Source organism: Littorina saxatilis, linkage group LG2 (genome assembly GCF_037325665.1).
Source record: "Littorina saxatilis isolate snail1 linkage group LG2, US_GU_Lsax_2.0, whole genome shotgun sequence".
Taxonomy (NCBI): Eukaryota; Metazoa; Mollusca; class Gastropoda; order Littorinimorpha; family Littorinidae; genus Littorina; species Littorina saxatilis.
Window position 1 is genome coordinate 26,445,947 of NC_090246.1, and position 15,445 is coordinate 26,461,391.

Sequence of the window (15,445 nt, forward strand, 5' to 3'; positions counted from 1 at the left end):
CTTAATATTAACCTTTTTTTATTCGTATTAAGTCAAAAGCATGATTTGTATGTTTACATTTTGTACATTAAAAAATCTCCATATTTAGTCCGTCCCTTTCTCCGTTCCACAAATGTATAAACTGATCCAACATGGCGAAGCATCATCCTGATCTGATTTTTTGCCGCAAACAACCTGGTGTTGGTATGTATTACATTTATACTTTGATGTCGATCTTATTTTGAAGATCAAAGAGTAGACGCCAAACTGTCATGACAAGCAGACTACATTGTCTTTAAGTTCAGAACGCAGCAGAGTAAATGATCGGAGTACGTTGTGCTCGAACTTCAAAATGAAAGTAATGTCTGTTCCACCTTTTTTGTTTTACACTTTCCAGTGGCAGGAAGCAGCAGCAGATAGTAAAAACTTCAAGAAAGACCAGTACAGGTTGTAACTCAAGATCCCATTAAAAAGGCGAACATTTAATGTTTTAAAGTAGGGCTATTTGAAAGTATTTCCTTTATTCAACATGTACATCAAAAACGTACAGAAGACGTCGGTGCTACTGCTAGTATTAACACACTAATACAAAATTACAATACATGACCTTCTTTTTCGTGACACTGTAGGCTTTTCTCGTCTTGTTAAAGACACCAAACAAACCTGTTGCAAGTTCCATACATGAAACAAATAAAGCTGCACATGTATACTACTTGTCATGGTTTCTCTAGGACTCAAATTAATGTAATTATTGTAAATAATTTCATTATTGATATTGCATTGATTATTCATAGCGGCATGTTTTGGTTCTCTGACGACCCCTTTCAATTTTTCTTCACTTTTCTTTATAAATATAAGTTAAGTGGGGCTGAGCTTCCCTGTATTATTTGACAGGTGGAATGTCTGATAGTCTGAACTCGATAATCTTCAACTTTAGCGTGTTAAATTCATAGCTGAGAATCCAGTGACATTCTTTACTTATTTTTGACACAAGTCCATGTAAGCAAGCCAAAGAACATTTGTTGTGAAATTAATTGACGGACTGAGCTCCAAACTTAAGCATAATTAATTAATTTGGTTGTGCAATCGACAATGGCGTACGTTGTCAACCATGTGACATCTTTACACGAAAGAGTTGTCTCCCTTGTCCGCTCATACGGATAATTCCTTCTTTGACCCATGTAAACGAAATGCATTCGTACAGTTCATCAGAGTTCATTCCATAACTTCAAAGGGATCTAAAATGACTTGTTATGATTACAAGTGCAGGTTCTACAAATTTGGAGACTTAATTGCCTCTGAGTTATGAGCTATGAATTTAACACGCTAAAGTTCAAGATTACCCTGAACTCTGATGTTGCCTAAGTAGTACTTGTTTTTAAACTTGAACTTGTTGAAGAATACCAACAGTTTTTCTTAGAGAGATTTACATTTTTTTAAAAAGTTGTCTATGCATTGGTGCATGTGGCTATGCCAGAAGCCATTGTTCCTGTCAATTATACTAGTGTGTACACAGGAAGTATACATACAGTGAAGTCCGGCTGTAGTGATAGACCCATATAGTGATAGTCCGGCTGTAGTAATAGAATTTCTGGGTCCCGGTCCCAGTTGTTCATGTTCTTTGTTAACTTAGTCCGGTTGTAGTGATATTTTTCAGTCCGGATATAGTGATAGTCCGCTTGTAGTGATACTATTTTCAAGTCCCGGGGAAGCTAAAGTCCGGCTGTAGTGATAATGTTCGAGAGTAATCTCCCTTTACCAAAATGGCGAGCAAAAGCCAGCCACGCACTGTGCTTACCCTGAAGCGGAAAATTGATCTGACAATTTTTCATTTAACCCTTATTTCTAAGTGGCCCTTCTCTCTCTCTCTCTCTCTCTCTCTCTCTCTCTCTAAAAAACACACACACACGCACGCACACACACACACACACACCGGCTGTTGAACTGCCAGGACGGGGGTAGGTTAACACAGGACATTTGCAAGCCTGACAAAGACGACAGAAGAAACGTCACAAAACGAAATCAATAGTGGTTCCAAAATCACCTTGTTACTGCCTTGAGGCTAGTTTACCAAATGTGCCGCCGCATGTAGCAATAAAAGCTTTGAAGATATCACTACAACTACAAGCGATTGGCCGGATGTAGTAATAAAACCTACAAAAATATCACTATAACCGGACGTCCGGATGTAGTGATAAAACCTACAAAAATATCACTATAACCGGACGTCCGGATGTAGTGATAAAACCTACAAAAATATCACTATAACCGGACGTCCTGGTGTAATGATAGTCCGGATGTAGTGATAAAAAAATTTGGTCCCGAGGGCTATCACTACATCCGGACTTCACTGTACACATGTATGTTTGAACCAACGATGACTAAGGATCATCCCATGGTATTGGAGGTGCTTAGAAATTCCCAGGATAAGTTTTGATATCCTCCATGTATTCATCTCTTTCTATGTCAAACTCAAAGGGTATTGCAGGACACCTGAGCTGATGAAGAATGGTGGAACTGGAAGTTAACATGTTTTAATCTAGAGCTTTAAGTTGACACAGCCTAATTATGGTGCTGTACAAAAATAGCCACAATACTGAACATTTTGTTTTTGTTTTTTTCAGCTATTGGCAGACTCTGTGAAAAATGTGAGTATACTATAAATTTATGAATCTTTTGATTTTATTATTATTATTTAATTGCATAGAATTTTAACTTTTAAGAATAGAGAGAATAGTTCAAATTGCGGAATAAACAGTGTTGGCAATTAAAAAGTTGACAGACTGGGACAAGTTCGCATCAAATTATACTTGTGTGTTGGACTGTGGGTTGTGCACTGCCACAGGGTTTTTTCACCCAATCTCTGAGGGTCAACTTATGTGCAGACCTCATAGTGCCTTATTCCCCTTTGTGTGTGCATGCACAAGACTAAGTATGCATGAAAAAGATACTGTAAGCCATGTCAGAGTACGGTGGGTAATATAAACCAGGCATGGGAATTGTCCGCCGAAAGGCAAATATCCGCCGATTTTTTTTTTTTTTTTTTGCCGAAAAAGCAAGTGTCTGCCGAAAAAAGAAATGGGGGGGAGGCAAAAATGGTTCTGAAAACTGAATTTAATGACAAACTTGGAGCTCAGATAACACCAAATTGCACAGTTTGGGTTCTTTGGAGAACAATGTTTCCGGGGGAGCTTGCCCCCGGACCAGGCTAGGCGCATCGACCTATTACTTACACATTTTCAGCCTTTTTTTAACTTTTTCCGATTCCCATGCCTGATAAACTCAAAGACACCCACTTGCATTGAAAAGACGAACAGCTATACAGCGGTACCTGTTATGTGTGGCCCCTCTGATGAAAGGACACCTTCTGTGACTTGACGGGGAAAATTATCTAAATATGATACCCTTTTCTTTCATAGGAGTTCATGATTCGTTGGGCAATGATCACTTACAGTGATTGCTGACTATGTGTTTTGAGGTCACATGGGTTTCATTTGAGGTCACGTAAATGTAAGCGCGTGCTTAGCGATCCCTGCAAGCATTTTTTCGGCAGGGAATCATGGCTTCCATGTGCATATTTTTTTTAAAGGAAAGGGTATCAGTGTAGTATATCAAGTGCAAACTGCATAACATGCACATCAAGGTTACATGTAGTTGATCATTGCGATGGTTGGTCTAAGCCGGTCAGCAGCGTGTTGTCGCTTCATCTAGCTTGCCCCTGCCACGGCACTTGAACATCCTGAAAGAGTTATTCCATAGATCGTCTATTGATCCTGGTTTAAAACTTTAAAAAAAAAAAATAGGTACATGTACTAAGTATACTTTGCATCAAACGTTAAAACCGGGAACAGACTACTTTCAATTCAGTAGGGGGGCGACTATCCTCAACCCGGTGGGTCCCCAGGTGGCGGATAGGGGAACGGCCCCCAGATATGGGGGCCAGCTGCGAATATAGAATAAGCAGTCCCGGACCAACTAGCGGTGTCTCTACCAGGACGGGGTGGGTTGGCAGATGGCACTGACTACCCTATAAATGCCCTACGTGTCCGATGACGGTTACACCATGCGGGTAAGAGCCGCATTAAAAGCTCCAGCCCCGGGGTGGGACCCCCGGTAAGAAATCCCCCATGTGTTCCCAGGGTTAGGTTTTTGAGCCAGGAACTAAGGGCGGGGTAACCCCGAAAGAAACCTAAGGGCTGAAGTCGGAGGATCTGGGCCATCAGGCGCACCTTAACCAACCACAGATCCACGCAAAAACGCGAAGCGAACGACAAGAAGAAGAAACGTTAAAAAAAACTAAAATGGTGCTGTGGTATTATTGTTTAATTGACCTTAATCCTCACTAAATCTTGCCTGGTCTAGTTTGGAATGTCAAGTCCCTTGGTTTGGAATGAACTACATGTACATGTTTGACCCATTGGAGTTGTTATCTCTTCTAATTTAATTGAGTAGTGGAATGTTTTACTCTGTTTTGATGAGTTTGTCATTTGCTAATGAAGATTCACTAGTAATAGTAGTATGTTTCATTTCTGTACAAAGCTGTGCTTTCTTATGCAGGTGATGGCAAATGTGTGATATGTGACTCGTACGTTCGTCCCTGCACATTGGTCCGGATATGTGATGAGTGCAACTACGGATCATACCAGGGTCGCTGTGTCATCTGTGGGGGACCTGGAGTTTCAGATGCCTACTACTGCAAAGAGTGTACCATCATGGAAAAAGACGTAAGACCATGTGTTTATACCTCTGTGGGATATGTGCGTCTATTTTAATTGATGTCTCAATGTTAATGTGTGAGAATACTGGGCAAAAAAATGAATACAAAATTATGGAGCTCTCCCTTCAGCATTACCATCCAAAAATCCACTGCACTGCCTACTGCCAGCATGCGCCTTGAGCATGTACATGTATGTGTGTGTGAAATTTTCATAACAAAAAGGATGTATTTGGATGTTATAGTAGCTGGGATATGAAATGTAATATTCATTTGTAATCAAAGCCAATTTATTTGTTGGTTGGTTGGAGGCTAATCTGAACTGAGATGACTTTTCATACTACAGTAGCATTATCTGATATATTTTCTGTTGACAGAGAGATGGATGCCCAAAGATTGTGAACCTGGGAAGCGCCAAAACAGATCTGTTCTACGAGAGGAAAAAATACGGCTTCAAGAAGAGATGATTCATCACCCAGGCGAATTTCATCACTTCATCATTTTTGGTTTTTAATCATTCTTGTATGTGTATAATGTTTGTTCAAGAGATTACACTGTAGACTAAAATGATTTTCTTTTGAGATGTTTGATTCTTTGCGTGTAAGGAGAAAGTGTGAGTAAATGAGCATTTCTGGGTGTGTTTTTTTTTGTCGTTTGAAAACACACACATACCCTTGCTAAAATGTAATGGAAATCCCTTATAAGTTATATACAACACACACGCTTTCACAAATATAAGTAGAAATTGCACACATCAGTTGATTAACGTTGGTACATTTTACAAGGAAGTATATTTTTTAAATTCAATCAAACAATGTAAAACTCGGCCCCTTTCAACCAACGCTTCATGCAAGGATATTCATCCACATTACAGGAATGGCGATAAGTCAATCTAAAAACAGCACCATATTGAAAGGCACCGTCTTGATGAGAAATCCACAAATAATGGCAGAAAAACAGGTTTTTATTTGTCACACAAAAGTGAATTTGTCACCTTCAAGTACAAACAATAGAAAGATCACAATCACAGAATCATTGTCTTAATCATGGAATTCTTAAGGGTTCTTTTCCAAATTCCCACTGCTTTACAGTATGTTTGGCATGCCTCAGAACTTATCAAGTTGTGACCACCAAAAACTGTTAGAATTTCACAAAAGTAATACAAATGTAATGGAAAAGGTAAAGTTTTCAAACTCTTAAAAAAACAACCTTCAGAACTGTCATGTTCTTTTCAAGCTGTGCACTTGGATGTATCTATCTGATAAGAAAGATTACTAGCTTAATGGCTGGCTTTACCATCAGAACAAAATATCAAACCATCAACTTTTTATTAAATGATAGCTTAACTGGGATAACAACAGTACATGTACAACTACTGAATTGCATATCATGTTCATACTTCCTGCATAAGAGGGAGTCATTGGAAGAGAAGAATGAGGAATGGCGGCAGGCATGATGAAAAATAAACAAATCTTTTTTGGAAAACACAAACATTACCCAAGAAGTTTTGAGAGAACAAACTTTCCAGAAACTGGCAATCCTAATCCTGACGTTTTCTGTAGAATCAAATCAAAATAAACAAGACATTCATGGTAGACTTTCACTTATATTTTAGTGATCACATATAATTTTTCTAGTTTACAGTGGAAAGGGGATGTTCTTTTAGTTCTGACCAGATCTACAAACAAAAAAATTCAAGTTCATCACTGAGCTCCTTGATCCTGCATACAAGTGATGCAGATCTGCCCACAATCATGATACAGTGTAGTTTACTAGTGTGCAGTAGAAATATTCATCTTGTAACACTACATGTACAAACATTTGATGAATAAAACATAAATGCAACTAAAAGCCTCTTTCTTAAACATTTTTAACAAAGGTGATTGTCAATCATATTGCATACACAGAAAATACTCGCTTCAGGAGTAAAAAAAGCTTTTGTGTTTGTTATATTTTTTATCGATGAAGTGTCACGTTTTTATTGTTTTTTCAACAGATTTTCCTGGTTATGTGTAACTAGTTATTTTCCTTACAAGGATTGTCAGTCAAATAAAACCTACAGACCAAACTATTTTCAGAGGATGCTGAAATTTGGAGATTATAATGTTTGATAAAACTTCACAAATTTAAAATAGGCTTTACAGGCAAGTTTGATTGTCATTGTTAGATTTTTAGCTTGTTCTCCTTGTATGCTCTTTAGTATAATGGACTTCATAATCCTGGCCTTTCTGTTCAATAGTGGACATGTTAAAAAGAATACCTCTAAGTAAAAGTAAAACATGCAGTTTTATTAATTTTTCTTAACCAATTTTGAACAGCATCTGCCATAGGCCTGCAGTACATCAACCCGATAAACAACAATAGTGCATCTTTATTTCAACTGATTTTAAACTTAGCACAATGTTTGCGGGCTGTTGAATTGATATCTAGCTCACCGAAATCATCACTTGCTGGTCACACAAGGCAACCTAATTACTAATACTGTGTTGCTACATACTCAGAATGTCAGTTCAACATGCTTCAGACCTTTACTGAATATAATAGGATTCTCTATCATATGTGACACTAAAGGCTACTCTGTTGATGAGAACAACAAGTTTACTCTTTCAGGCACTTGTGTATTTGCTGTGTGGGTTGCTTGGAGTTATGGAATGCCAGTAAGACTACATCATTGATAGCACACCACTTGACTATTTTAAGTGGAAACTTTTATTGTTTCCTTTCGCACTAATGATTCGTGTATAATATATTAAGTGTAGTAATCACTATTTGCAGATTTTCAAGAAATATAAAAATAAGACCTATAAAAGGGCTCTGATTTGTGTCGGATATTGCACCATTTCCCATGTAAATTGCAAAATGTTTTTGTATAAAGTGTTTAAGGGATTTTAAACTTTTCTTTAGTGGGAACTCTGACCATATGACACAAACTAAGAAGGAATAACAGAAGTTCCTATTACAATAGTCAAGGTGGAATGGAGCAGTTAACACACACTAGCTAAATGTACTTGTATATGACTTTAGAAATGAGCATGTGATTTACAAAAAAACCTTGAAATAAACATGTACATGAACATCAGTGTTCTTATCCTAAATCAGTTTATGATTGAATTTTGTGTGCGCTAAAAACCAGTGAACAGATTCCTTTAAAATTATCCACAGTACTGGTTATTTGAAGGAATGCATTGTCTTACTTCATGACCTGACACTACTGTTGGTTCTGACACAAACTGGAAACATGGAATGTATTTGGACATCAGACACAATTTGCTGCATCAGATTTAATATTTGAGTAGGCAGATAAAATCACATGTACACAGCAACACAAAATTGTGAAAGTGTAACTTCCTCCTACACCACTTCATATAATATGCCGATTTAAAATGTTACAAATATCATCTTGATACTTCCGCACAAAGTGTGTAGGTGTACTTGGAGGAGGGGGATAACTGGAGTCTGGATTTTTTTAAATACAAATATGGAATGTAGCCACACATATTACTAGCTATGAGCAAATAAATACATGTATACATTGACGTCTTTTCAGTGTTTCACATTCTCTGTACCGGTACTTCATTTATGTGCTCTGTGTTATTTACTGATCAGCATACTCAAGATAGGTTTTACATTTAGTATCGGTGTTAGTGTCTTCTACTCAAGCTTTAATTACTGAGTGTCGTCTAGAGACGCAGGCCAATAAAATCTCATACAAATGTCACCGATGATGCACCACTGGTGCATACATCATTGATCTTACCTACATCACCACATACAATAATATTTTAAAGTCAGGGCTCCCCAAACTACGCGTCCCTGCCTCATGTGTGCTTCAGAAGCTGAAAAAACATACCAAAAATTCATGGAGGGTGAACGGGGTCTTGTGACCCACTAAACCTGAAAAAAGTGGGTCCAAGGATTCACACCATATATGTTATCATGTGTACCGTCTGTACTGTTTTCACGTGTTCTGCAGGTCTGTATCAACGCAAATATATGGCGTTAATCCAACCGATATACACGTATGGCCATTGTGTTTTAGTGAAGGGCTCAGAGAACTTTCAAAAGTTGGCATTATATCCAGGTTTCCCAATTGCTTCGTTTCTGGCAGATTTATGTGGAGCACGTGATGCGCACACAAAATATTGGCGGTCTAGAAGTGTCGTCTGTGCAATGATCGCGGAGGCGCGGCTTTCTTGACCGCCAAGGACGACCGTGCACGTTGTGATATACGTCATTCGTTAGACCTTAATTGACATGAGCGCTCCAGGGATCATATGTCAGAGAGGAATGTGCATTCCCAAGCAAAAATATTAACCTCCAGGTCTTCAAACCATCTAAAGTTCCACTGAGGGGGTCTTTGGACGTCTGTGGGGAGCCCTAAAAGTAGCACTTGAAAGGCACAATCTTACTTCATACTGATAGTGATAGTTTGCATACAGTCAAAGACAATTTTTCTTGCATAGTCACATACATCCGACAATAATCATTATTACATAAATAATTACAGAAAAGTTATTCAATACATTAGGATTACGAGGTATACATTAGTTCCCATTGCCTTAGAAAAAGTTGATTATCCGCATTATAGAGCTTTATGATATTGATTACAGAAGTGTTCATTATTATTTAAGTTATTGAGACATCCCAGTGCACTAAGGGATTTATAGAGCAAATCGAGAAAATTCATTATTGAACGAAGCGCATAGCGCTGAGTTCAATAATTATTTTCGAGATTTGCTCTATAAATCCCTTAGTGCACTGGGATTGTTTCAATAACGATATTGTCAGTACCGCCATAGAAAAAAGAAGACTCCAAACGCACAGTTTGCTACGCGCATTTGAATAGGCATAACTGTGTGGTCATGTCGTGTACAGTAAGATCTACTTTTGTGTGGGGTGTCTCAAGTGTGTCGTGCTTTCGTCACAGCATTTTAATTTCTGTTGGTAAATTCCAGTGTGGCGTTAAGCTGAACAGTGATGATCTTTCAGAGAGACCTCATTTGAACTCAGAGAAAGGACTGTGCGCCTTGTTATTTGCGATTCGAAACCTCCAGTCGAGCTTCGACGGATTGACTGTGTGGAGTGACTCCCCTTGAATTGACTCGAAGGACTCGACGGTTAGCACATTTTCAAAATAAATGTGGCATATTTCTCGTGTTGTATCTTCACTCATCGGCGAGTCTGATACTAAATATGAACGGTAAGAATGCTCTGAACCCTACACGTATTATATATCCCCATCGTTTTTTCGTTCACATTTGCCCAACATGTTAATTTGCTGAGCGGGGTTTATGTCGTCTGCTAGGCTAGGGCAATCGAACCACTGCAGTCTGCACTGAGTCTGCATGCATGAGGCAGGCTGGTAATAAGTCTTATATATGGTAAGAACGTTCTGAACCCTACACTTTTTCGATTACGATTGTTCTTGCCTTGAAATAATAATTCGGAAACCATTCATTTACTGAACTGATGCAGTCGTATTTCAGTGTAGTCTGCTACGTACGACAGAGTCGATCGAGTCAGTCTTCCAAACTGGTCTAGCTGGTACGTTATCGAAATAACACTTGTGTTTTCTGTTAGCCGGTGGGAATTGTATACTAACTCATCATTTGGTAATGTGGATGATAAGCTACATGCCACTAACACGGCATATGAGAAGAATCTATGCAAGTCGGCGAAAATTAGATGAAACACAGCAGCTTCTATTTTTAGATCAGTGGCACAGGCACATGCAATCTGTCAGAAAAAAACCCACTTCTGCTTTAATTGAGAAGCAGGGAATTTATGGTCATTTGGTATTGTGGAGAATATAAGCTACATGTCATTAATTAATTCTGAGGATGAGAGCACAGTCTCGCTTAGGCAAAGGGCGGAAGAATACGCTCTGTGGAAAAGTTAGCGCACTCCAAGAGTGCGCTAACAGTTTTAGCGCATCGCCATTAGCCAATCAACTGGTTCACATCAGTCATGTGACACCAGTACTTACTGACAATTATAATTTTTATTATTATTATTATTATATATACAAACAAGTAACACTTTACCACAAAATGCAAGTACAAACAGCAAAAGCTCCATCAAGCACAAAATCAATTTCATCAATGAATACTTCTTTGTTTTACTGAAAGCCAGAAGTGGAAAAAAATACCACAAACAAAACCGTGGCATCATTCACATCTCTTTAAAAAAAAAACAAGCTCAGAAAACAAACGCATTTGTCATCTCACACCAGCAGTGGGTAAATTATGTGAATACATGTAGCAAACACAGCTGTAATTGTAACTAAGGTGAGTTCCTCCTCAAATGAGAGGAAATCTCCAGATAACAAAAACTTCTTTATGTTTATCACTCCACTGACATGATTCAAATAAGATTTACAAACTTGTACAGTATTACATTCTTTTTATAGAACTGTAAACAATACACTTTTTTATGGGAATACTGATCCATGATAGTGTGACACCCACAACTGTGACCTGTTCTGATATATATATATACTAGAGGAATACCCGGCTTCGCCGGGGTGAATCGCGAGACAGAGACAGACAGCGTGGCGGTTCATCACAATCACCTCTGCAGGCGAAGTCCTGTCAAACGGGATTGAGAAATTTAGAGCTTATTTCTTAGCCCTATAATTATTATCTGTTGTGGCTTCTCAAATGCCTGAACATACAGACAGACAAAAGCCGCTAGACCCCATCACAAACAGAACTCTACAATCCACAGGTTTTTGCCCACACACACACACACAAACACACACACAGAGAAGCCGTATATATATATATGTATATCTATATCTATAAATATATAGAGATAGGTGAGAGTGTATTTTTCGCGTGGCTATAAATTGATTCGACCTTTTCACTTTGACAGTAAGAACAACTTACGGGTGCAAGGGAAGCGTTCTGGACAGCGCAGTGACATTCTAAAAATAGTTACTCAGAAACGGGAATTTGAGGTGAACGGCGCGAGACAGAGACAGACAGCGTGGCGGTTCACCACAATCACCTTTGAAGGCGAAGTCCTGTCAAACGGGATTGAGAATTTTAGAGCTTATTTCTTAGCCCTATATTATCTGCTGTGGCTTCTCACATGCCAGAACATACAGACAGACAATAGCCGCTAGACCACATCACAAAGAGAACTCTACAATACACAGGTTTTTGCCCACACACACACACACAAACACACACACACACAGAGAAGCCGTATATATATATGCATATCTGTATCTATAAATATATAGAGATAGGTGAGAGTGTATTTTTCGCGTGGCTATAAATTGATTCGACCTTTTCACTTTGACAGTAAGAACAACTTACGGGTGCAAGGGAAGCGTTGTGGACAGCGCAGTGGACAGCGCAGTGACATTCTAAAAATAGTAATAGTAAGTTACAAACGGGAAAGCCACACGAAGGAAGGGAGATAAACGCCAAACACTGGAGAAGATAAGGAAGAGTTACTTATAATGGTGAAATGAACACAAAAACCCAAATCAGTTCAGCGCTGCGCGCTGAGAGCACGTGTTGAAATATCTCATCGATGATATTGTGTCCGGGGTGTAGCTGAATACGGTGTCCAAATTTGAAAAAGATCCACCGAGAACTTTGGCGTTGTGATGTGGTGTAGCGGCTATGGTGTGTCGGTATGGGGGCCCGGGTAGCTGAGGTGGAACCAAAATAGCTGAGGTGGAACCAAAATCGGTTCAGCGCTGCGCGCTGAGAGCACGTGTTGAAATATCTCATCGATGAGGTTGTGTCCGGGGTCTCTCTGAATAAGCCCACCAAATTTGAAGCAGATCCATCGAGAACTTTGGCCGTGCATCGCGCACAGACAGACACACACACAGACACACAGACACACAGACACTAGTCGTATATATATATAGATACAATATAAAAAGAGAGCAAGATTGGCATATATATATACATGTTGACAAAATTTAAAATATGTATAATAAAAATATAACAATATTCAAATATTACACAATAGACTTTTGCAGCAAAACCAATTTTGATTTTTCAAAAATAAACATACAGTTGTATAAAACTGACAATTAAGCACTAGAGTTCATCACCAGAAGGCATATATATATGGCAGTGCATGAATGATTTTTTAGTTTAGCGGCAGGCACTTCTGGTGATAAGCTCTTGAACAGATCACATTAAGGCACATGTTTTGTGTAGAAATAGCAAGCAAGCACTGATTTGCGTACTGAAAAACGAAGACACAGCAAACAAAACAAAACAAGAAGGGCAAAGCCCATACGACTCGCATGCTTGACCTTGACCTTTACATGACCTTGACCTTCAGCTAAACCTAGCAATGACATCATATACACTAAGAACTGCTTTACACATTTTTTCTACCAAAATACATGTGACCTTGACCCAAGGTCAAGGTCATCCAAGGTCATGCAACACAAAGCTGTTACTTCAAGACATAGGAAGTACAATGGTGCTTATTGGCTCTTTCTACCATGAGATATGGTCACTTTTAGTGGTTCACTACCTTATTTTGGTCACATTTCATAAGGGTCAAAGTGACCTTGACCTTGATCATATGTGACCAAATGTGTCTCATGATGAAAGCATAACATGTGCCCCACATAATGTTTAAGTTTGAAACAGTTATCTTCCATAGTTCAGGGTCAAGGTCACTTCAAAATATGTATACAATACAACTTTGAAGAGCTCCTGTGACCTTGACCTTGAAGCAAGGTAAACCAAACTGGTATCAAAAGATGGGGCTTACTTTGCCCTATATATCATATATAGGTGAGGTATTAAATCTCAAAAACTTCAGAGAAAATGTGAAAAATGTGAAAAATAGCTGTTTTTTAGACAACATTTATGGCCCCTGCGAACTTGACCTTGAAGCAAGGTCAAGATGCTATGTATGTTTTTTGGGGCCTTGTCATCATACACCATCTTGCCAAATTTGGTACTGATAGACTGAATAGTGTCCAAGAAATATCCAACGTTAAAGTTTTCCGGACGGCCGGACGACTCGGGTGAGTACATACACTCACTTTTGCTTCGCATGTGAGTCAAAAAGGGGTAGAGTTGGAAGGATGTATGTACAAGAAGCCAACAAAGAGAACATCAAGTACAAATGACACATAAACACAATTCACACAGGGGTGAACAGCAAAAATCTTACAGGAGCCAAATGTGCATGACTTGTCACAGTGCTGTTGCCACAACAGCGACTCTTGAAAGGTCATCTTAGCATCTAAGCATACACCCACATTTTGTCCTTTGCAAAAGTAGCCTGCTCTGTCATGCACACACATGCTTGCAAGCGCAAAATGTGACAAATATGATGTCTAATGCAGCAGAAAACATTCCTGTATCAAACACACTCTCCTCTGATAGTACAGTTTGGCTACAACTAGGTATGAATTTGTAAATATGACTGCAATTACCTTGGATCTGGTTTTTTTTTAAAATTTTGTCTGGTATTTATTTTTTCAAAATCTCTGGAAGGCGAGATTCTCTGATAATCCAGAACATTTTTTGTTTCAGAAATGATGTTGTGACCAAACTGAAAGTCCTATATACAAAAAACACACCTTTTTCTGCTGTGTACAATTAACCTTGGCCTTTACAAACCCTAAGGTAACGTTGATGTGTCTATCTTTACTACAGCAGACAAAGTGATCAGAACATGTAATGTTTTATTTAATTACCTTGATTGAATAACGTACATGCACTAACACGCAGTTGACTGAAGGGTCATTTTAAGGAAAATGTTAACACCAGATAAGGTTATCATTGAATTTTCTTTGCGTTAGGAAAATATTGATTTGTAACTTAGCTGAGAAAATATTTCAAATTTTGCGGTCAAATCCAGTAAATGTAGCTTGTGAATGTACCGGTTATCTCATTCCATACCAAAGGGTAACACTTGCTATGAGTGACTTTATGATTTCTTTGATTCACAGGGATGTTGCTTCAAATTCATACCTATAGGACAAATGTCCTAGCTCTTCAGCATCAATAGGACATTTGACCGCTTTCAGAAATTTCAATAGGACGTCAGATTTTTTTCATTTTTAAGAATGACGCTCGCCGTGTACCCCTCCCCCCCCCCCCCCCCCCCCCCCCCCACACCCGATTTTGACCCTAATGTAGCACAGGATGCCGTTGAAAAGCCAAACGTGTTCAGCTTTTGTTGAACTTTGGCAGGCTTTAGTTTTAGGTTTCGGTGGCATAACTCAGTGCGCTTCGTCAAAATGTCTCGAACTGAAAGCAAAAGCAGACGCAAGACTTAGTCTGTTGGAGTTGTCTCCCATACTCCTAACTTTAATGTGCTGCAGACGGCATTCTGAACTCAGGTCAAAATGAGTTCGGCTCATTCTCTCCCTGACCGGACGCTACAGTCTTACGCGAATCTATCAAAACAAAAATACAGAGTTATCTCCCATATGGTTTTCGCGAGCACTGATCTAAATTTGAGATCAGTGTTCGCAAGACGAAAATGATTGCAGATTGGCCGACTTCGACAGTGATCTCCGTTCTGTTCTTCACAGTTATGATAAAGACATCGTTCTAAGGTCAAAACAAGTCGAAATTTTGGGACTGCTGCCAGAAGGAGACTGTAATAATGTTCTTTAGTCCTCTCAAAGATAGATTATTGCAATTCTCTTCTGGCCGGTCTCCCTAAGTACCTTTTAGATAGACTTCAAAGGATCCAAAATAACGCTGCCCGCCTGGTCTTCAAATCTTCCAAGTATGAACACGCCACACC

At 38.9% G+C, this 15,445-nt stretch overlaps 1 protein-coding gene across 1 annotated transcript; it reads left to right on the forward strand.

Annotated features, from left to right (window-relative positions):
* Window positions 1-78: 78 nt before the first annotated feature.
* On the forward strand, window positions 79-5,263 carry LOC138958608 (PHD finger-like domain-containing protein 5A). Its single transcript, XM_070329811.1, has 4 exons — window positions 79-183; window positions 2,604-2,627; window positions 4,537-4,703; window positions 5,071-5,263. Exons 1-4 carry the CDS (start codon window positions 132-134, stop codon window positions 5,158-5,160), a joined length of 333 nt encoding a protein of 110 aa, XP_070185912.1. The 5' UTR covers window positions 79-131; the 3' UTR covers window positions 5,161-5,263.
* Window positions 5,264-15,445: the final 10,182 nt, after the last annotated feature.

Bases quoted from the DNA above. Each gene is read 5' to 3' on its own strand.
- LOC138958608 (XM_070329811.1), top strand. From the start codon at position 132: ATGGCGAAGCATCATCCTGATCTGATTTTTTGCCGCAAACAACCTGGT. The intron at 184-2,603 runs GTATGTATTACA...TGTTTTTTTCAG, and splicing joins CCGCAAACAACCTGGTGTTG to CTATTGGCAGACTCTGTGAA. The intron at 2,628-4,536 runs GTGAGTATACTA...TTTCTTATGCAG, and splicing joins TGGCAGACTCTGTGAAAAAT to GTGATGGCAAATGTGTGATA.